Genomic DNA, 22237 nt, shown 5'->3' with positions numbered 1-22237 from the left:
CCTCGGGGCGGGACCCCCTGCCGGCCCCTCCCCCGGCCCGGCCTGAGTGGCGGGGGACTCCCGGCGCTGTCCGGCTCGGCCAGCGGGCAGCCCAGACCGGGGCGCGCGGGGCGCCGAGGCGGCTGTCGGGGCGCCCTGGAGGAGGAAACGCCAGTGCAAGTGCCCGGGGGGGGCGAGGCGGGGCCCAATGACAGCCGGGGCGGGCGGGCGCTGAGCGGCGGGCATGGGCGCGCATGCGCGGGGCCCGGGCGGCACCATATATAGGGGCTTGGCGCCGGCGCCAGCTGAGCAGCGCGGACCCGGCAGCGCGGGCTGAGGTGCGGCGGTGGCGGGGGGTTCGCGCGGGCCGGGGACAGCGATGGGGGCGCGGATGAGGACGGGGACGGGACGGGGCAGGCAGGTGCGGGCAGCAGCTGCTCAAGCGCCTTTTCGGAGAGAGGCGCGGGGCGGTCGGTCCCGGCGCCCCCCATCCCCCCCACCACTCCAGTCCGGGTCTCTGCCCCCGTCGTGTCCCGGTGGGGGTGGCGATGGGAGCAGGGTGGGCGGGCGGGCGGGCGGCCCCGCTCCCGTGACCGGGGGTGGGTGTCCCGCGCTGCAGGTGGGGGGAGCCGCGCGGGGGGCACCCCCGCGGGCGGGGATGGGTCGCGGCTGCCCCGAGGCGGCGCAGGGAGCGCGGGAGCGGCGGGGCGCGGGAAGGCGGGAGGTGCCGGCAAGTCGCGCCCAGGCAGCCGCGGGCCCTCCCTGCCCCCCCGCGACAACGGGATGGGGCCGCTGGCCGGCCGGGCGGGCGGGGGGAGCCGCGTGCCCAGGCGTGGGGGCGCTGCCCGGGGTCGGGGCGGCCGGCGCTGCGCACCCCCCTCCCCCCGCCCGGCCCCACAGGCGCCGCCGTCTCCCCGCGCTCTGCGAATTGGCGCGGAAGGAACCCGCGCTCGGGCGGCCCCAGCTTCCCGCGGCGGCGCAGAGCGCGGGGCCGGCCGGGGCGGGGACCTGCATCGCCGGGGTGCCGGCTGGGCCAGCCCGCGTAGGAACGGGGGCAGATGCTGCCTGCACCAGTGATCCGGGCACAGGGAGTCCCCCCCTCCCCCATGTCTCTGCAGCGCTCTGCTCTACACATGCCTCCTCCCCAGTCACATTCCCGGTCGGTGTCCCCCTAGCACTCGCTGCTCCTCTGGAGACCTGGGCCAGGTCCTGAGCTTGTGCGGGCAGCACCTCAGCAGTGCCAGGGCCAACCGTGCCCTGGCACCAGGCATCTCATTGAGTGGAAGCCGTGTTGGGTGGTGGGGGTGCAGTACTGTGGCAACACAGTTTGGCAGCTTGCCCATGCAGGCGCACAGATCCAAGAGGCACGTGCCCCCTCTTCTCTCCCCCCCCCCCCCCAACTCCATCCCATGCTTACCCAAGAGTGCATGCAGCAGTAAGAGCTGTCTCTTTTTTTTCCCCCATTACCACATCCCCCTGAAAATGAGCTGCTCACAGCTCTGTCCTGCACCCCACCCTAGCTGGGCAGTGCCTATGGGTGCCCCTTCACTTCAGCACCTGGGGTGGTAGCCTCACTCACCCTTGCCTTGCTATGACACTGACAAGGTGCTCCATGCATGACCCTCACTGAGCACTGAGGTTTCTGGCTGCTTTATATGATTTATATGGCCATGGAATGATAGGAGCTGCCTGTGTGGACTTGAGCATGTGTTCTCTAGTAAAATATTCATCCTCTAATGCATCATGGTGGGGAAGGCAGTGTGGAGGATGGGGAAACATAGACATCTCGCTGGTTAGACCTTGAGTCTGGCATTCTGGTTTGTCCTACTGTTTCTTTTGTGCCTATGAAGTAAAGGTCTTTTCCTCATTCCAGGCAGGGAATCCACAATCCAAAGATGTCAAGACGCAGGTAACTTTGTCATTTTATAGTAACCAAATTAATTGGGTTTGTTTCCCAGCAGCAGTTCTCTTGCTGCAATCCATGTCTTCTGTATCTCTTCTTTCCCCCTACAGTAGCCGCCTACAAGCCAAACAGCAGCAGCAGCAGCCGCCGCCACCACCGTGTCGGGAAGAGTTTCCTCAAGAGCTGCAGGCACCAGAGTCTCTCCAGACCAAGAAACGGAAAGTGGCAGAGGTGAGCAGGTGGATTCATTTTTAGTCCCTGGAAATGAGCATGATTGCCTTGTGTGGACTATGGCAGGGAGGAAGAGCTTTTACTTCATCTAGTAGAAGATGGAGTTAGGAAGCATTTCAAGAACGGTGGGAAAACTGTCCCTTACTGTATATGAAGCTGTAATGGCTGGGTGCTAATCAACTGACTATTCTCTTCTCAGCAGGATCTTCAGAAAAAAGAAGATGAAAAAGTCACTAAGAAGCATCAATATGAAATTAAGGTAAGGCATTCCTACATACAAAATAGACTGGAGCTAGGTGTGGGAGTCAGCAACCACCCCGCCCACAAAAAGGCTAATGTAAATGGTTGTTGGGTTGGAGGAAGATTCTGCCATTTAGCAGTGAAGAGCACAGTGGTTAAAGCACAAGGCTCCTGGGTTTTATTCTGAACTTTACCACGGATGTTTTTATCTGCACATTAAATCTATTCCAAATAAATTTAAGGTTTGAATTTAAAAGGTAATGTCTAGACTCTAAATCTACACAATGAGTTTTTTCTGGAACAGCAAAGTCCTAAGGCCTGATCTAAACAAGAAAGTTGCACTGATTTCTCATAAAGGGTGAATCCATTTTGTTAGGCAGATAAGAGCTGTTTCTATTTTAAATGAAGTTTGTTTTTGCTGCAGTCTGGTTAAGCATCAGTTTAACCTGAAATAAAAACCAAATAAAATGTGGAGCAGTTTAATTTCAAGTGGATTAAAATGCAGATCTCCTGTTAAACTAGTACAACAAGCCTCTTCATGTAGACAAGGTCTGACTACAATCTTGGGAAAGTCAGAATCTGTCTGATGAAAGCAAAGAGAGTAACGCTGAACTTAAAGGAGTGCTGTGAAGCTAAACTGTCTGATGGTAGTGCAATGTCCTGAGACCCTGGGATAGTAGGTGCTACTAAATATGGAAGTTGTAGCCAAAGGAAATAACTTTGTTTAACAGGCTATTGTATGTGAAGGATGTACGCATAGACAGACCCCAGACACTATTTTGCAGAATAAACTTTCCTAGGGTGGGTCAGTGGAGCTTGATGCATGTTTGTGGGATGGAGTTGGGGAGAAATCAAGTTGCTCGCTGACAGAGTAACCACAATTTTATGTCCCTCATTTTTAAGGGATATGTTTTACTGAAACATTTTGAGTGTGTTCCATACACTTGAAAAATGTCTTTTACACAAGAAGGAAATAATCACTGGCAAGTTTTACTTAAACAATTAAGACATGAATCTCAGTTCACCTCAAGGTTTTCTGCATGAATTACTTTGTTCCCCCTCCTTTGGAGTTATTGCTGTTTTTCATCCCATACTTGGGCCTTGCTTGGCAGGCTGAGGAGTTGGTCTATAATTGCTGTTCCCAGTGGATATATGGCCTTGGAACTTGGCACTAGTTATTTTTCCCCTCCATGTTCCCTAGCCAGAGGATAATAGGAAATGGGGTAGCTGGCTCTTTCCTTTTTTTTTTTTCTTTCCTCCTATCTATCGTTCATCTGGGAGGAGGATTAGCAGGCCATGGTATCCATTACAACTTTATTAATGCAACTGTTGTGAATATTACAGTTTTAAACTGATTCAGTCAATGGAGTAGTTGATTCATGTACCACGTGTAACAAATTATTCCCTCTCCAAAGCCAGCTTGCTTTTGATTTATTAGAATTGCACATATCCTGTCTCCATCTTGATTAGGAAGTCACTATTTTTGTTTTTAATCTTTCAACAAGTTAATCCAGTGTCCTGGAACGCTTGAATTAATCAGCTTTTAGTTCTGAAGATTCAGTAAACTTGTCTTGTGCTTTTACATTCTAGTGTGTAGAAGGATGCTGAAGGATAAACTGGTTATCATGCAATAGGACTAATAGAAAATTATTGAATAAAAATATAATCTCTGCTACTCCTGCATCTTGTCTTGGAAGCAAGCTAGGCATTTGAAGTCAGCACCTAAAAGGTCTCTTATTTTTCAGAGCTGTTGGTCGCCCACGATAACTGGAGGCATCTCCCCCTGCATAATTATTGAAACGCCTCACAAAGATACAGTAACCACTGACTTCTCCAGATTCAAAAAATATAGGTTCAGAAACCTCTTCATAAATCCATCCCCTCTGCCTGAACTTAAGTAAGTTATTTATGTATTACTGCTTATGAATTGGGGGTAAATCAACATTGTGAAACCTATTATAATGTTGCACAGTATTGGGTTAAACCTCCTGTTCTTCACGTGACCCTTAAAACAGACACTGGATTTTTAAATTTTTTTTTCTTAACATCAGTGTTCCTAATAAGAGCCATTCTCTTGTGGCTTAATACCAAAGACCACTTAAGGTTAATGGTAAGATTCATCTGGTAACTTGCACGCTTTTAATATAGCAAATAAGTGAGCGCACTACTAGAACTATGCATCTAGAAAAACTTGAGTGCAATAGATTCTCATTTGTGAAACTGAACGTGATTTGGCTGCTGCTACTTTGAATTTTCCATGTTGCAGTGAAACTGACTAGTCCTGTTGCTCTTACTCTACTACTGTTTTGGCATAGACGCTGAAACCGAAGACATCAATTAAGATGTGATCAATGGCTGAGGGGCTTTCTTAGTGATCCTGTGACAAGCTATATAAAACCCTAATAAGTTAAATGAAATTGGTGGTTTAGATGGCTGCATTCTCTGGTGGAAAAACTCTCTACTTCCTGAGAGAAGGATTTTGGGTGGTTATCTTATATTGGACCAACGTATGGCTGGGGAGGAGACGCTTTCAAATTCAGTGCTGCTCTTTTTTCTTTTTTAAGGACTGCATTGCACAAACTTCTGTAAGTCTATCCCAACATGCAGTTATCCAATAGAGGTCACCCACAAAAATCCTTTCCTCTCGCATTTCCTTGGATCAGCATGGCTGCAATATCACTCTAACACTACTTAATTCTTAAGTGTTTTTCAAACCCTGAACTTGGGTAAATTAAGATTGTTAGCCATCCTTGGATTGCTTGAATGTATTATAATCAATTACTTCCTGTCCTTACAGTGACAGGACACTGAGAGTACCCTCATCCCTCTGCTTCACCTGTAACAAATAAAAGGGTGTTTTTGATGCTTCAGCTACTGTCTGATATTCATGTTGGGAATGTTTGTTTCAAAGTTGTTTTTTTTCTTCAAATCTGTTCTTGAAAACCTGTCTAGGATAGTTTAGATAAGTATGATCCTGCTTTAATCATGGGCTTGGACTAAATAACCTTCTGAGGCCCCTTCCACCCATACTTACTTACTTTTTTTTTTTTTTTAATTCTAAAAATAAGATATTTATTGAATGCATCTTTCTGTGACTTTTTTTTTTTTTTTTAAGCAACTGAACAGTGTGCCTGTATTACACTGCTCAGAATATTTCTTACCCAAAATATTTTTTGCCACCTACTTAATTTTCCTTTTTCTTAAAAGCAGCCCTTGTTTTCAGGAGGGCAGACTTTAATGAGCTAAGGAGAATAGTTGGAAGCACTGAGGCTCTAGAGGGGAGGGGAGCCAGGTGTCCAAGAAGAGTGGTCGCTCCTTAAGGAGCCGATCCTCCAAGCCCAAAGGGAGGTAATCCCAACATGGATCAAAGGGAGCAGGAGGGCACAAAAGCCCCCATGGCTCACCAAAAGCACCCAGGAATGTCTTCTAGCTAAAAGGGAGTTGCACACCCAATGGAAGGGAGGGGCCAACACCAGGGAGAATTATACTGTGGTTGCTCGGGGATGCAGGGGGGCAGTCAGGAAGGCCAAGGCAAAGATGGAACTGGGGTAGCTTCCCAGATCAAGGACAATAAGAAGTCCTTTTTTAAATACATGGGGGGCAAAAAGAAGGTATGGGGTAACATGGGGCCCCAGGAAGGCATGCTATGAAATTTGGTCATCACACCAGATGACAAAACTAACCTATTTAATGACTTCTTTGCCTCCATTTCCTGAGCAGGGACCAGATCAGCCCTTGAGGAGGCGCATCTAGGCCATGGGTCAGGGAGGATTTAGTCAGGGAACTTCTGGAGGGACTGGATATATTTAAATCAGCTGGTCCAGACGGTCCCCACCCCAGAGTGCTGAGGGAATTAGCTGAAGTCATTGCGGGACTCCGGCACTGCTTTATAAGCACTCATGGTGCTCTGGTGTGGTGCCAGAGGACTGGAAGAGGGCCAATGTGGTTCCCATCTTCAAAAAAGGGAGGACGGAGGACCTGGGGAACTATAGGCCAGTTAGTCTTACCTTGATCCTGGGTAAGCTTTTTTGAGAGAGTTATTCTGGCACATGTCCACGAGGGGCCAGCAAGGGAGATTATGCTTGGGGGCAACAAACACGGGTTCATTGGAGGCAGGTCCTGTCAGACCAACCTAGTGGCCTTCTACAACCAGGTCGCCAAATCCTTAGGTGCAGGGGTAACAGTAGACATAGTCTTTCTGGACTTTCGGAAGGCCTTTGACACTGTCTCTCACCCTGTTCTCATTAAGAAACTGTGGGGCTGTGGTATCGACACCGACACAGTCAATTGGGCTGCCAACTGGCAGGAGGGCCACCCCCAGAATGGTGGTGAACGGGTCATTTTTGACCTGGAGGAATGTGGGCAGGGGGGTTCCGCAGGGCTCCATCCTTGGGCCCGCACTGTTCAACATCTTCATCAGTGACTTGGATGAGGGGGTAAAAAGCACCCTGTTCAAATTTGCCAATGACACTAAGATGTGGGGGGATGTGGACACATTAGGAGGAAGGAATAGGCTGCAATCGGACCTAGACAGGTTACAGGGGTGGGCGGATGAGAACAGGATGGGTTTCAACACTGACAAGTGCAAGGTGATGCACCTGGGGAGGGGAAGAACCAGCATCTACAGGCTGGGGAATTCCCTTCTCAGTGCAGAGGCAGAAAAGGATCTTGGAGTTGTCATTGATGCCAAGATGAACATGGGCTGGCAGTGTGGGGATACAGTCAGGAAGGCCAACTGCACCTTGTCATGCATCCGCAGATGCATCTCGGGCAGGTCCTCCCCCTCTATGCGACACTGGTCAGGCTGCAGCTGGAATACTGTGTCCATTTCTGGGCGCTGTGCTTCAAGAGGGATGTGCACAACATGGAGAGGGTCCAGAGGAGGGCCACTTGCATGATCAGGGGGCAGCAGGGCAGGCCCTATGAGGAGGCTATGGGACCTGAACCTGTTCAGCCTCCACAAGAGAAGGCTGAAGGGGGATCTAGTGGCCTGTTACAAATTAGTCAGAGGGGACCAGCAGGCATTGGGGAGTCCTTACTTCCCTGAGCACTACCAGGAGTGACCAGGAATAATGGTCACAAGCTGGTAGAGGGAAAATGCAGATTGGACATCAGGAGGGGCTACTTCACTGTCAGGGTGGCTAGGATCTGGACCCAACTTCCAAGAGAAGTGGTGCTGGCTCCTACCCTGGGGGTCTTTAAGACAAGGCTTGACAGTCACCTTGCTGGGCTCGTTTGACCCCAGTACTCTTCCCTGCCACGGCAGGGGGTCGGACTTGATGATCTGCTTAGGTCCCTTCTGACCCTACTATGAAACTATGAAATCTTACTGCATGTAGGGTACATCTACCCATGATGTTATGTTGCTGTATTGATGCATTCTGGTAACGTAGAGTCCATGGGTATGTTCATGTGACCAGCAGCTACTTTGCTGTAGCGGTGTGCTCCTGTTTATAGCACGCCATTGTGGCAAAGTAGCTGCTAAAAGTAACAGCACCTTGTGTACAGCACAGTATGGGTGGTTGCTGTGCTGTGCTGTGCTCTAGTTCTTCCAAAAGGAAGTACTAAACAACATGACTGTAGGGCAATGTGTAGATGCTCCCATAAGCTAATATTTTGAATAAAGCATGTTTGTGTACTTTACATCAAGAAATGATTTCTCAAAGCTTCCTGTGACTTGTATTCCATAGCTGGGGAAACTCCAAAGATGTATGGCTCAATATTCTGAAGAAGGAGAACAAATATGCCCATTGCAAACACTTTGCGTCACTACATGCTAACTTGCAACCACACATGAGGTCAATACTCCTGGACTGGCTCTTGGAGGTGTGTTTTTCAAAGTTATGTTATGTTATGGCTGTTAAACAGTTTGGTGTAATGGCAGAAAAAATAGTTTAAAGAGTATCACTAATAGAATATGCTATAAATGTAAATGGTGCGCACATTTTGCAAAAATTAAGCGGCAGTAGTCTTGTGTGATCTCCCATGAATAGTTTGTGTCCAGGGACATGCTACAGTTGATGACCATGCTAATTGTTAAAGTAGTGCAAAAGTAACTTTTTCAACATTACATCATTGTTCTAAGGCACCATGCTGCAGCACACACACGCAACCATAACCAAGTCCCTAAAGTGCATCAAAGCTGTGGGGAGTAATGTTATGGTACCATTTTGCAAACTGATTGCTGTAGTGTCTACTAGGCCTTAAAGATCCCAGTTTGTATTTAAAGGCCTATTTATGCTGACATCTGTGTAGAAAAACTTACCTCAACTCACCTCTGAAATTGATTTGGCATTGGTGGGTGTCATGTTGTTCAAAATGCATTTTGTCAGTTCCGTTTGTGCCATGTTTAGGACAGTTTTGACTTGCTCCATGGTGGCAGCCAAACCATGTGAAAGATTATTTGTGTGGGAAATCCTTCTTGGAATATTAGTACTCAGCCTTCTGGTCCCTGCAGGCTGGATGAGTGGTATGGAGCTGGTCTGTGAGCCAGATCCAGCATGGAGTTGGGCCCATATGGTTGGTCTGAGTTGAGATCTGGTGTGCTGGCTCCCGTCACTTGAACAACCCTGCACACCAGCCCAACTTTGTGCAGGGGTGTGTGGGATGCACCATGCAGATCCAGTACATGGGGCCACAAATATAGCCTGTAGAGCTGCCCATGGGTTGGGAAACTTTGGCAGTGGGGATGCGGTGTAAGTGCTAATTGCTGCAGCTTGGGAAGCTAACAAAATGCAGTTTGAACAGATGTGGCTATTTTCCCCCCCCCCTGCCATCTATATTAAAAATCCATTTTGGAAGGGAGTTGAGTTTCTAAGTCTCTGTACACAGCCATGGCAGTTCAACACTGCCACCATTCCCCTGCTGTCAAAGTTCCAGATCCAGTGGGAAGCTTGTGGGCTGCATGGTAGACTGCTGTCATGGCTGGCTATTTTGCAAGACCCTTTTTGTTAAGGCTGTCTTGCTGTTGCTGCCAATAGTAGATCTTGAGTTGCACTGATGGAGCAGTGACTGCATGTTGGTAAATTCCATGCTGTTAAATGCCCCAGGCAGGGAGCTATTAGAGTTGGTAGCCATCAGTACCCTTATTTATGTCTGAACTCCAGTGTTACCATCGGGGGACTTACACTGCTGGCAAGTGTTGAAACACTTGGAGGAAAGAAGTTAGACAGCCTGAACATAAAGTGATGCAAATTATATGACTTGACCATTCATTCCCAATATACAGTTCTCCATCTCTGAACTGGCTTATTTTTGGCTACTGTTGTATTGGCTATTGCTAAGAGGTTACCCAACTTGATTTAACACCTCAGCTGAATACCACTGCTCCAGCAGTGCTCCATATCCTGGCTAGAGTTATGGTAGTCCTCTGTATCTTGCCTAAACTTCATCCTCCTGCCATTATTGGCAATGGCAGGAAACTTAGTGGGGGGCTGAGTGGGTGAGTACATACAGAGCCTTTGTGGGTGGATGTGCAGAATGTGATGCAGAAAAGTGGCTTATTGCCCCTCACCCCAGAACCCATACTGCTAACTTGTGGCTCTTCTTACAAAGTCACTGTATTGCAGAAACTGTGGAAGCAGTAGTAAGCAAGCTCCTTGGCTTGTACAGCAGTAAATGTTAAATCTACAAGTTACTCCCTTTCATGTCCCACTGAATATTACCTATCCAACTTAGCTTGGATGCTTTTAAAGGAATTGTTTCTTCAGGAGGGGTTTTACATGAGTTTAGTTAAAATATGTCACTCAAGAGGAGAGTTGAACAATATTTAGGGCTAAATAACTTATTATTTGGACAGAAAAATTCCTGTAGGAAAATGTGAGTAGCTCTACATAAACTTAAATTTGAAGGCAAACTAGATCTAAAACCAGTATTGTTTAGTTTTGGCTTTTGCTTTTTTCATTTTAAGCAGCATTCAGACCTTGTGGAACCCAGGGAAATGTACTGCTTGAACTCCTGTAGTGATTGACTGTCATCCCCCCTCAAATCTAGTATATTGTAAACATGGCTACCTTCAGCACGTCAAGGACAAAGATCACTGACCATTTAAATGTGTTAGAAAGCATAATGCCGGGAAGAAATCATCAAGCTTTTCAGAAAAGTGTTTGAACTAAAATTTGTGTTGGGCTTTTTGTTCCTAGGTCTGTGAAGTGTATGCACTTCACAGGGAAACCTTTTACCTGGCTCAAGACTTTTTTGATAGATTCATGTTGACACAAAAAAATATCAATAAGAACATGCTTCAGCTTATAGGAATTACCTCATTATTCATTGCTTCCAAACTTGAGGTGAGTTGCTGTTTGTGGAGTTCTGTATTGCTGGTTGGAATAATGTTTGGGGGTTTTTTGTTTGTTTTTCCTTTCTTTTTTTTTTATTAGAACTTTTATAATCTTTTTGGAGGGAGGGGAGTTATCAACATAAGACTTCAGAATGTTTTGAACCTAGTAGTAATACAAGTAAAGCCTGTGTGAAGACAGAAAAAATAATTGTACTGCTTAAAGGGAGGGCTTACCATGATTCAGCTGAATCCTAACTGCTGTTTTGTGGTTTTTAACTCCCACTTACCACAATATATTTTACCACCTGTCTTGTTTGGGTAAATCACTGCTTCGCTTATGTATGAGTATGACTGGGGCAGGCAGATGAACCAGCGGATCATCCATTCTGCCCCCCACCTTCCCAGGTATAACTACTGTCTGTGCACACCCATAAAATTGTCAGTCCTCTGGTGGAGAAACCACATGTGTGACACAGCTTAAACCATGTAAGCTTTCTTCATCAACATAGCTGAATTTATATCCGGAATTTTGTTGGTTTAGAGTCTGACTTTCACTCTTACCAGTGTAATTTGTATGAGCAAGACTTTGTAGGGCAGATGTGACCTGGCTTTTGTCTAGGTTTCTGCCATAATATTGCTGAGAGAATGTTATTGACAATGTAGTAGAGAGTAAGCCTTAAAAAATGGGATGGTAATTGGTGTAACTCACAACAGCTTTATTGATCTGTTATAGCTGTTTAAATAGCCAAGTGTCTGTCTACTTTCTAGGATGTTTTAGTCAAGGATGACCCTGCCTTGTGCAGGGGGCTGGACTAGAAGATGTTGTGATATCTCTTCCAGCCCTACATTTAGGATGATCCTATGAAGTGAGGGTTATAGAATATGAAAATAGTATAAGTAGGAAACAATTCAAATCCTTTGGCCAACATTTCCCCTCTAAATAAAACATGTATGGAATCTGGAATATCTACTCTACCCATTTCTGCATGTAGGTTCCAATTTGCATTAGTCATAGGAAAAAAAACAAAGTAGTTTGTTTTTATCATAAGAAATAGCTGAAGAACTATTTTGTTTGAAAGATAAGTTGTTATCCCTAATAGTGGGGGAAAAATTGTGAAATGCCTTTTTACAGTTTTTTTGCAGAATCCAGAACTGTTGTAATGTTTACAATCTTTTTTTCCTATAAAAAGGAAATCTATGCTCCTAAAATACAAGAATTTGCCTATGTTACTGATGGTGCTTGCAGTGAAGATGATATCATAAGAATGGAACTCATTATATTGAAGGTAACATCAGTCTCTCAAGTTGGTTGTGTGATGGCTGTATTTTAGCAACGTATTTCATGACTTTATCCTAATACAAGCAAAAAGTACTTTAAGTTTAGCATCTGCCATTGGGTGAGGGGCTCATTTTAAGATGCTCACTTTTGCAGAAACCCTTCATTTTTGTCTTCTGCAAGAAAAGGTTGAGTTTCTGAGCCCTTGGTAAGTCTTTAACAAGTGACCCATAACCCTGGCTTGCTACTCTACAACCACAAAAATAACTCTTTTGACTATAGGGGCATGTCCCAACAGGGGCTCACATGCAGTTTGCAGTGCCTCAAAGCAGTAGCACATGTGAACCCATTTGCACTGTTCGTCTGCAGCATGGCATGGTTAATTTGTTTGTAGCTTTCTGATAATAAGAGATCCTGGTGTCAAAAAAAATGCCCCTAAAGCAGTGTGGTGCACATGGCAGCAGTGTGTGCTGCCAGAAAGGGATCCTGGCTAGGTTGGCTTTGACTGCCCTGGGAGGCTCCAAAGACTCCAGGTACTGGCCCCAGCCTCCTCTGTCCCACCCAGGTAACTGCTATGTGCTGGGGCATGTGCAGAGGCAAATGTATGCCACTGTTTGTCTCACGGGAAATGTGTGGCCCTTAACATGTGTGCTTATCATGACATGCCCCAGGTCTGTAAAAGGGTCTTTGCCTGGCCTCGGCAGAATCCTGTTTTGCAGAGATGTTTGGTTCTTCACTGAATGGAATCAAGCTTTTAAAACTTCAGAAACCACTATGGACATAAATCAACTCTTCCCTGCTCCACTCTGTGAATGAACTAGGATATCTTGGTGGAGAGCATATTTTGCCTCTTGTGGGCATCTTGTGCATAAGGATTATCATCTGCTTGGTAATGGTGAAGGGAGGAGTAGGAGAGGAGATCTGGTTCTTTTTAAATAGAAGTTATGTGTGGGATCTTGGATGGCATTTTGAGACATCGTACATGGCAGTTGGGTCTAACTTAAATGGGGAGGGAGGTAACTAAATTGAATGGGAAATGGGGAACCAGATGCAGAACATCTGGAGCTGTATTTTTGTGGGGCAAGAATGCTTTATGCTCTTAGTTCTAGGGCAATTAAATGTTGTTTATTTGCAGGCTTTAAAATGGGAACTGTGTCCAGTGACCATCGTTTCCTGGCTGAATCTTTATCTTCAAGTGGATGCTCTGAAAGATGTTCCAAAAGTGCTGCTACCTCAGTATTCTCAGGAAAAATTCATTCAGATAGCACAGGTTGGTAGTCGTCTCATTTAGTGCACATTATTAGTGTTCCTTTGTGGGGACAGAAGTGTATTTGATGCGTCAAAGACTAACCAAGCAGGGTGCAGGGCCCCATCCCTGGACATGAGGAAGCCAGCAGCAGATTCAGAGGGCGGGGAGTGTCAGGTGTGCTGGATTTGGGGGGGAGGGATGCCAAGTGGTGGGACATGAAGCTGGTGGCAGTGTGAAGTTGCCACAGCTGCTCCTTGGTGCCTCCCAAAGCGCGGGGCCCTGGGCAGTTGGCGTTATAACAGCCCCATGTCAAGATCTCCAAGAACATATTAAGCCTTATAAAATAAATTAATGTTACAATGTAAAAGCGTGTGTGTGAGGGGGTTAAAACCTTAATATTGGTTGAATACCAACAGTCTGCTAAATATTTATAATAGTAATTCTCAGCAAGGGTACCATGACACCCTGGGGTGCCTTAAGAGCCTTTCAAGGGTGCCATGGAATGCTATATACAACAGTAGCATTTTAAGGTGTGCATTGCAAATATGACTTGAAATCTCTGGGTTTATCTTGCAAATAAGAATCCATAGTTCCAAAAAAATTCTGACCTGTTGTGGCCTATCTTGTGGTTTCTTTCAATAGAACTGCTTTATCTTTCTGTAGCCAAAAACAAGTGAAAAATAAGAACTGGCATTGTGCAAGGGATGCCTTGAGTCTAGAAAGGTTGAGAATTGCTATGGTGGGCTTTTTTTCTTCCTTGGATGATTTTAACTATCTTGCACTACTCTTTCCATAACTAGTTATGGAATCCATGCTGTAGGACTAAACAATAGGTATCTATTTAGTGTTGGGTGCATAGGACTAGAGTGTAACACAAAGCATGCTTCTTGGGTGGCAAAGGTTTTGAAGATATTAACTCAAGCTACATACCAATAAATAAAAGTAAAATTTAGTACGAAAAACATTCATGGTGTTGTTCCAGTCTTCAGGAATGCACTGATAATTGTCAGCAGTGTCAGAAATAAAAAGGTAAACAAATTTGGTATATGAAAATAAGATTGAATTCTGGGAAAAGATCTTGACACCTGAAATCATTTGGATCCTATGGACTCTTCTTTTCAGGCCTATGATGGCTTATCCAGCCAAGATGTTAACTGAGGAAAAAGCCAGTTCACTGTAAAAACAATTCTAGCTAGCAGTCGGTATGAAGTATCTGTTTAATTATGGATGGGGATGACTTAATTGCCATATGCTTGCATTTATGATTTTATACCTCCCTGGACTTCTACACTCTGTTGTAGGAGTACACAAAATAGTCTTGGATGGCTCTCATCAGTCTGTAAGCAGACCAGTAAATGACTGCACCCCAATTCAGAGCGATCCTTATTTTGATGCTGTCTATATATTGTGTATGTGCAGGAAGCTTCCAAGGGTAACCAAAATTGATGTGAAAACTGACTTTTAACAAATGCAACTTTGTATTCCTGTATCTTTTTTGTTCATTAGTCTGTAACACAAGGTTAAAGTTTCCTTTTGAAAGTTTCATGATGGTTAACTTTTTAACTGGCTTGTGCATGTTTGAATATAATAACCATGGTACAGTGTATCTTTGTAGTGGTAGGCTTCATCCTATGTTTCTGGGAATCTTTCTCTGTTTATAACAAACCTTGTAACCTTATTGTTTCCACAGCTGTTAGACCTATGTATTCTAGATGTCAATTCTCTGGACTTCCAGTATAGGACACTGGCTGCTGCTGCACTCTGTCACTATACCTCAATTGAAGTAGTTAAGAAAGCTTCAGGTAAAGTAGACGGTGGCTATGACGGCTCCTAAAGGCTCATGTGGTTACAATTAACTTTTTAAACTTTTGGAACAGTACAGTTTTCTAGCAAATTGAACTAAGGCTATTAGAATTGATAGGCTTTAAAAACAGTTCATGCTCATGTACCCCTCCCCCCCACACACTTCTCTGAATGAGAGAGAGATGTGTTCAGTTTTTGTACTATCTTGGGTCAACTTCCATATTTGCAGCCCCAGTAAAACTGTAGGGAGCAAATATTTTTATCTTTTCCAGACTTTTTTAAACAAACAACCAGATTCACAAAAGCACAAAATATTTGGGGGGGGGGGAAACAGTTTTAGGTGCTCTTGATATTGCTAGTTACATGCCTTTGCAACTAGTGTCATGTCACCTAGCAATTCATGATCTAGCTCTAGTTCTTACCATTTTTTCTACTTTTAGTTCTTATAGGTGTTAACCTGTTTCCATTCAGTCTTCCTTGGCTGTCAATAGCAGTACATGATAAAATGTAAATCTCTCTTCTAAAGCAGACAACCCAGAATATTGTCCTATAGTACAGGGGAGGACAAGTTAGAAGTTGTAGAAAGTAGGGTGATGGTATGAAAAATCATTCAATTCAGATGCTAATAAAATAATGGGGGGTGGGCCAGTTAACCCCACAGCCTTTTTAATATGCAGGTTTGTTTGTTTGTTTTTTTTAGTATCTTTGGGGGGGAAGGCTGGCTGGTATGGGAGGCAATAGCAAGGGAACTTGAGTGGGGCAGGGAGGGTAACAACATTTTTGAGATCCTGATGTCTAATCAATAGAAGGCTAAGATGGTAAATATTAGGCAAAACTTACAATATTATCAGAAAGAATCTATCATTTGACAATTGGTCCAAGCTAGTCAACACTTGGCTACTCTAAAAATGAAACTCCCTCTAAAATCAAACTGTCCTGTCATGTTGGCTGTGAAGTGAATGATCCGGGTGATGGCAAAGTGAGGTAACTCAGTGGATGTTCCAGGCTGAGAACTTATCCCTACTCTGCTTTAAGACCTGTGTGCATTTTCCCCCACCCCACCCCAAATAATTAAAGGTGTAGTGGTTATCTATGCTATTTTGACATCTGTTGAACACAACTTTTTTTGCTAATGGAAGTGGTGAGACCTCCAATAGTAAGAGTAGAGGTCTCTTAGACCTCTGCTCTTATTCACTGGAGTTTCTCAGGAGCCCTGTGTGGTTGTTTGTTTTTTTTTTCTATTTACTGTTTTCTGCCTGTTCCTTTAGCAGATTAAGAATGTCTTTAAACAAATCTTAAAACATGCTTTTCTGTGCTGCTGTAGTTCCATATAGATAGATGGTAAGAGCCACTAAGCTGTATGCATGTGCAAAGTTGCTAATATATGCAATATATAGTCAGTCATTGTAGGCAGATGGAAAAACTTACAGCTTTTGGGGTGGGGGAAAAATCCAGCTTAGTGGTCACAAAATATGCAGTATAGCTGCCTTTTAAGATGTATGCCTATACTGTATGTTGGTCATAGCTATCCATTGCTGCTTGTGTTTAACCTACAAAAAAAATTGGCTCTTATTTTTGCAACCAAATCATTCCATGTGTTGACCCTCATGACCCTAAAAAAAAGTGCAGAGGGCTGCTGCATGAATAATTAGGGGTATCCACAAGGGGGGGAAAAAAAGAATTCAGTCACGCAGCTGACAGGTCTGTCTTGTCAGAATAGTAGATGAAGAGGACAGATGTACAGTTCAGATATATGCAAGCTGACATGTGTGCAGGTCTATTGTGTGTAATATAATTTTTTCCTTGCCCTTTAGGTTTAGATTGGGATGGTATTTCAGAATGTGTTGCGTGGATGGTCCCTTTCTTTAGAGTGGCAAGAAAAGCCCCAGTGAAACTTAAGAATTTTAAGAAGGTTGCAGTAGAAGATGGACATAATATTCAAACCCATACAACTTACTTGGACATGCTGGTATGTATTGTATGTTGGCTTTGTTTTGGTAGTTGGGCTACTGCAGCTAAACCTCACTGTTTTCCCTGGAACTGATGGAAATCTTGCAATGATTACATGGGCACATCTTTCTTGTCACTGCTCTGGATTGGGGAGTCCATTGGCTATAGCTATAGCTACAGCTCAACAACCAAAAAAGAAACATCCTGGTTTTGCTGCATTCTGTGAAAATCTGCATATACCAAGAACTTGGAAAAATGCACGCTAGGCCCTTCTTGCACTTTATGCAGGGGGAGGGAATTTCAGTCAGGCATTTGACACTGTTTCCATGCCATTTCTTTTAGTAAGCTAAGGGAATACTGTATACATCAGTGGTCTCCAAAGTGGGGTGCAGGAAGAAAATATTAGAACTACTTTTTTTTAAGATAAAAAATAAATGAGAGAAATTAAGCTTTACTAATATTTAATATATGGATCAACACTGGCACCCTCACTTGGTCCATATGTCAGATGGTCACGTGTGGTATGCAAGGCATCCTGAGGGAAGAGTGGGAGTTCCACAATGGAGGTACAGTGTACAGTGGTCTCCAAACTTATTTATAAGTATACATATATTGGGGGTTTCATAGTTTTCTAGGGTCAGAAGGGACCTGAGTAGATAATCTAGTCTGACCCCCTGCCACAGCAGGAAAGAGTACTGGGGTCAAATGACCCCAGCAAGGTGTTCATCCAGCCTCCTCTTAAAGACCCCCAGGGTAGGAGCCAGCACCACTTCTCTTGGAAGTTGGTTCCAGACCCTAGCTGCCCTGACAGTGAAGTAGTGCCTCCTGATGTCTAGTTTGAATCTACCCTCTGCCAGCTTGTGACCGTTATTCCTGGTCACTCCTGGTAGTGCTTGGGGGAACAGGGACTTCCCCAGTGTCTGCTGGTCCCCCCTGACTAGTTTGTAACAGGCCACTAGGTCCCCCCCTCAGCCTTTTCTTGTGGAGGCTGAACAGGTTCAGGTCCTGTAGCCTCCTCATAGGGCCTGCCCTGCTGCTGATCATGCGAGGGGGCCCTCCTTTGGACCCTCTCCATGTTGTCCACATCCCTCTTGAAGTGTGCCCAGAACTGGATGCAATACTCTAGCTGTGGCCTGACCAGTGCAGCGTAGAGGGGGAGGATCACCTCCTTGGACCTGCCTGAGATGCATCTGTGGATGCATGAGAAGGTGCGGTTGGCCTTCCTAACTGCATCCCCACACTGCCGGCCCATGTTCATCTTGGAGTCGATGATGACTCCAAGATCCTTTTCTGCCTCTGTACTGACAAGAAGGGAGTTCCCTAACCTGTAGGCATGGTGCTGGTGGTTCTTCCCCAGGTGCATCACTTTGTTGGTGTTAAAACCCATCCTATTCTCATCTGCCCACCCCTGTAACCTGTCTAGGTCTGGTTGTAGCCTATTCCTTCCTTCTAATGTGCCCACATGCCCCCCACATCTTAGTGTCATCAGCAAATTTGAACAGGGTGCTTTTTACCCCCTCGTCCAAGTCACTGATGAAGATGTTGAACAGTGCAGGTCTGATAACCGAGCCCTGCAAACCTCACTGCTCGCATCCCTCCAGGCCAAAAACGACCCATCCACCCCCACTCTGGGTGTAGCTCTCCAGCCAGTTGGTGACCCAATTGACTGTGTGGGTGTCAACACCACAGTCCCCCAGTTTCTTAATGAGAACAGGGTGAGAGATGGTGTCAAAGTCTTCCTGGACTTTCAGAAGGCCTATGTCCACTGCTAAGAAGGGGGTGTGTGCTCAAATTTTTTACTGATAAGGGTGTGCGATCAAAAAAAGCTTGGAGACCACATCAGCAGTTCCCAAACTCTGACAGACACACCACCAATTTAAAACAATACAACCTTAAGTACCACCAACAAATTTTGATAATATCAAGTAATTATAATAAATCTATTAATATGTACCACAGATTGGGAACTGTTGGTCTACATGAAAGTACTGCAACATGCTTACATAACTAGTTGGAGCACTGTATCTAGTTGGGAGGAGGTATTAAGTAGGATTTCCCAGGGCTTGTCCTGGATGTGATGCTCCTTCATATCTTCTTAATTCAGTCCCCCACATTCTTTGAGTGCACACTTAAAGATGGGTAGAGTTGTAGACACTTTGGAGTGTGATGTTAGGATGACCTTGCTAAATGAGAAATGATGTGAAATTAACTGAGGATTCAGTAAGGAAAAGAGGAAAGTCCTACACTGGGAAACAGAAAAATCACATGTATAAGTACATGTTAGGGAATGACTAGCTAGGCTGTGGTACTACAAAAAAGACCTAGTGGGTCATAAACTGAATAAGAGACGGTGTTTGTTTTTGCCAAAAAAGCTAATAGCTGGGTTGCATTAATAAAGCATCACCTTAAAAGTTAAGGGAACTCTTTCCTCCCTCCCCCACTGCTACCCACTCAGAGCTCACCTGGATTACTGCCCAGTTTGGGGCACTACACTTCAAGAAAGATGTGGACAAATTGGATAGAGTTCAGCAAAAGCAACACATGCTTAGAGGTTTGGGAAACTTGAATTTTGGGGAACAGAATTACTTGCACAAAAAAGCTAGGAAGAAATTTGATAAGTCTTCAACTACCTGGAAGGTGGTTACACAAAGGATAGTGATAGACTAGGGGTCAGCAGCACCTGGCACATGTGCCACAGCATGGCCACTTTGCTTGGTATGCCACAGCCAGCCTAGGCTCTGGGCAGCTCCTGCCAGCCATGGAGAGCAGGCAGCTCACAGCAAGGAGACAAGACTCTGTAGCAGGCAGTAGCTGCCCAGAGTCTGGGCTGGATGTGGCAGGCTGCTGGGAGGCTGTAACTGGTGCACTGGGATGTTCTGCCCCCATGCCTCTTCCCTGCCATGTATCCCTGAGATATACATGGTGCAGCCACTGCTGCCACAGCCTGGGTTGCTCACAGCAGGTGAGACCCGCTGCAAATAACTGCACTGGGGTGGTTGCACATGTGCCTCTGCCCACAATGAAGAGACTGGGGGCAGCACAGCCCTTTCCCTGCTCCTCCTAAGCTTATGTGCAGCCCCTGCTGGCAATGAGCCAGGCTAGGGCTGTGGCCCCTAGTGCAGCTGCTTGCAGCTGCCTGGTATAAAAAGCCCAGGCTGCTCACAACAGCAGCTGCAAGTGGCTGCACCAAAATCCCAAGTCCTGGCCAAGCTCACTGCTGAAAAGTAGCTGCACATGTGTCTTGAGGCATGCAGTGGAGCAAGGGGCCAGGGCCTGTACTACCACACAGATAGGTCTCTTGCAGCTCCCCTGCCTGGTATGCCACCATCTAAGCCCAGGTTAAGTGGTTTTTCAGCACTTGACCCAAACACATTTCCAACCCCTGTGATAGACTGCTTGTGGTGGCTGCTGCAAATGGGACAAAGAACAATGGTCTTAAATTGCAGCTGGACAAGTTTAGGTTGGATCTGAAATAAACCATCTCATTACGAAGGTAATTTGTGCATTGGAAGAGGCTACCAAGGGGCTGTGACACCTTCATTCCTGAAGATTCCTCCCCCCCCCCTCCAAGAGCAGAATGGCTTGGACCTGGGGCTGAACTAAGTGTCTTCATAACATCCCTTCAAGCCTTATTTACCTGTTACCATGGTGATGCAGCAAGTCAGTCGGTATAAACTGCTCCCTAGTGGTTATCATGGACTCCCACCTGGCTAGGGAGCCTGCCTCATTCAGACTGCAGCAAGTGCATGGGCAGCTCTTAACCTAGAATGCTAGAAATAAGTGCCATGCAGGTGTTGACCATTTTCAACCACTTATTCATACTAAGAGATATTAAAACTTAAATGATCAAGATGACTCACTTCTTTTTTGAAGAAACTTTGCTTCAGCAACTTAAGGACAAGTAGGGAAAAAAAAGACCCTGAATTAAGAATTTGGCATAAGTATTAAGGCTTATTTAAGATGATACTTACTCCATTGCTGATTCATGTCCTCTCTTTGACTATACAGGATGAAGTTAATAGTGGAGAGGCTTCTACAGCACTAGGACAGCTATCCCCAGTGTCTACAGGAGGAATAATAACACCCCCCAAAAGCACAGAAAAGAAGTGAAGCCTATAGAAATAACCTACAATGTGAACAACTTCAGAAGCAGAACTGCTTCAGTACAAGCCTACACTAAACCTGAATCTAACCTGCTACTCTATCCTGCCACTCATGATGTGTATGGTAGTAAAAGACAAGTTGAACCAACGGATGGAAATCTGTTCTACAAACTGCAGCTTTTCTGAACTGTTAAACCAGCCATGCCTCTGCCACACAGGGTGCTGGACTAGATCCCTGCTGATCTAAACTGATATTACAGTAGTAGTGTTCCAAGTTGAACTTATTTTAAACGATGAATTTGTTTAATTATGGATTTCATCAACTCATTTTTGTTGTCCAATAAGCCATTTTCAAAAGTCCTGCCTACTCAGTTTACATGTCAGATTCACTTTCATGGGGGATAGCCATAAGGTTATTTTGGATGATGGGAACAGCAGCTTGTACATATTACCTAATGGTGATACGCTTGAAATAGCAGAGATCAAGTAGAAACTCAACTAATACCATTTTTTTTTTCCCTTGGTGTGTGGTATAAATCTACCAGTTTGTCTGATCCCTACTGGTTAGGGATTACATGGGTCAGGGGCCATGTGGAATTTACTTAGTGCAAAGACTGAATGCATAACTGATTCTAAATGCATTGCGACACTTGGATCAAACCAGTAAATTGGCAGATTGAAAAGATGGCTCTAGCAAATTTTAGTTTTCAAGCTCCCATCTATCTTTGACCTCAGGTAAATGTACAGCTAAAAATATTGCTGCTGAAATAACTTTAACTGGAATAGTTCTTGAAGGAAAAAAATCTACTTGATGACAGCAAGACTGACTCAAACATAGACATTTAGTTAGAACTGGAGTAGGTATATAAAGAGTATACCTGGCTCATTAATATTCTGCAACCACTTGGAAAATACAAGTATTGGGAAGAAAAATACTATGTACTGTAGAGTTATGTCTTATCAGTGTTTAAACAGCATTAACTACTGTATGCTCCTTTTAAATATTCAACTACCTCAGCTCATGAGGTGCTTAACTTTTGTTCTATAAAAAAGGGACAGTATCTAGCAAAGGAGTTTCTCAAAATGGAGGAATAATGACAACCACAGTAGGGGTCCAGTAGTGGATCAACTACAAAGTTGATGTAGACCAAACAAAACACTTCCTAGTGTGTAAAGCTATACTTACTGCCATGGTGTGCAAAATTGCTTCTATGAACACTTAAGT

General features: G+C 45.1%; 1 protein-coding gene across 3 annotated transcripts; it reads left to right on the top strand.

Annotated features, from left to right (window-relative positions):
• The first annotated feature begins 45 nt into the window (after positions 1-45).
• On the top strand, positions 46-22208 carry CCNE2 (cyclin E2). 3 transcript variants are annotated; one of them, XM_090040367.1, is made up of 12 exons: positions 46-159; positions 1857-1888; positions 1993-2113; positions 2313-2372; positions 4099-4250; positions 8044-8179; positions 10495-10641; positions 11822-11917; positions 13043-13177; positions 14847-14958; positions 16774-16928; positions 20918-22208. In XM_090040367.1, the coding sequence occupies exons 2-12, from the start codon at positions 1875-1877 to the stop codon at positions 21017-21019; spliced, it is 1230 nt and encodes a 409-aa protein (XP_089896493.1). In that variant the 5' UTR covers positions 46-159; positions 1857-1874; the 3' UTR covers positions 21020-22208. The 3 variants fall into 3 exon arrangements, with proteins under 3 accessions (XP_089896493.1, XP_089896495.1, XP_089896492.1); XM_090040369.1 differs by lacking the exon at positions 46-159 and adding an exon at positions 250-317 and having other exon boundaries at positions 1853-1888; positions 2316-2372; XM_090040366.1 differs by lacking the exon at positions 46-159 and adding an exon at positions 250-317 and having other exon boundaries at positions 1853-1888.
• The last annotated feature ends 29 nt before the right edge of the window (positions 22209-22237 follow it).

The sequence above is a fragment of the Crocodylus siamensis genome, chromosome 3 (genome assembly GCF_052110815.1).
Source record: "Crocodylus siamensis isolate JL-2025a chromosome 3, ASM5211081v1, whole genome shotgun sequence".
Lineage (NCBI taxonomy): Eukaryota > Metazoa > Chordata > Crocodylia > Crocodylidae > Crocodylus > Crocodylus siamensis.
This window is presented reverse-complemented; position numbering and strand designations above follow the sequence as displayed.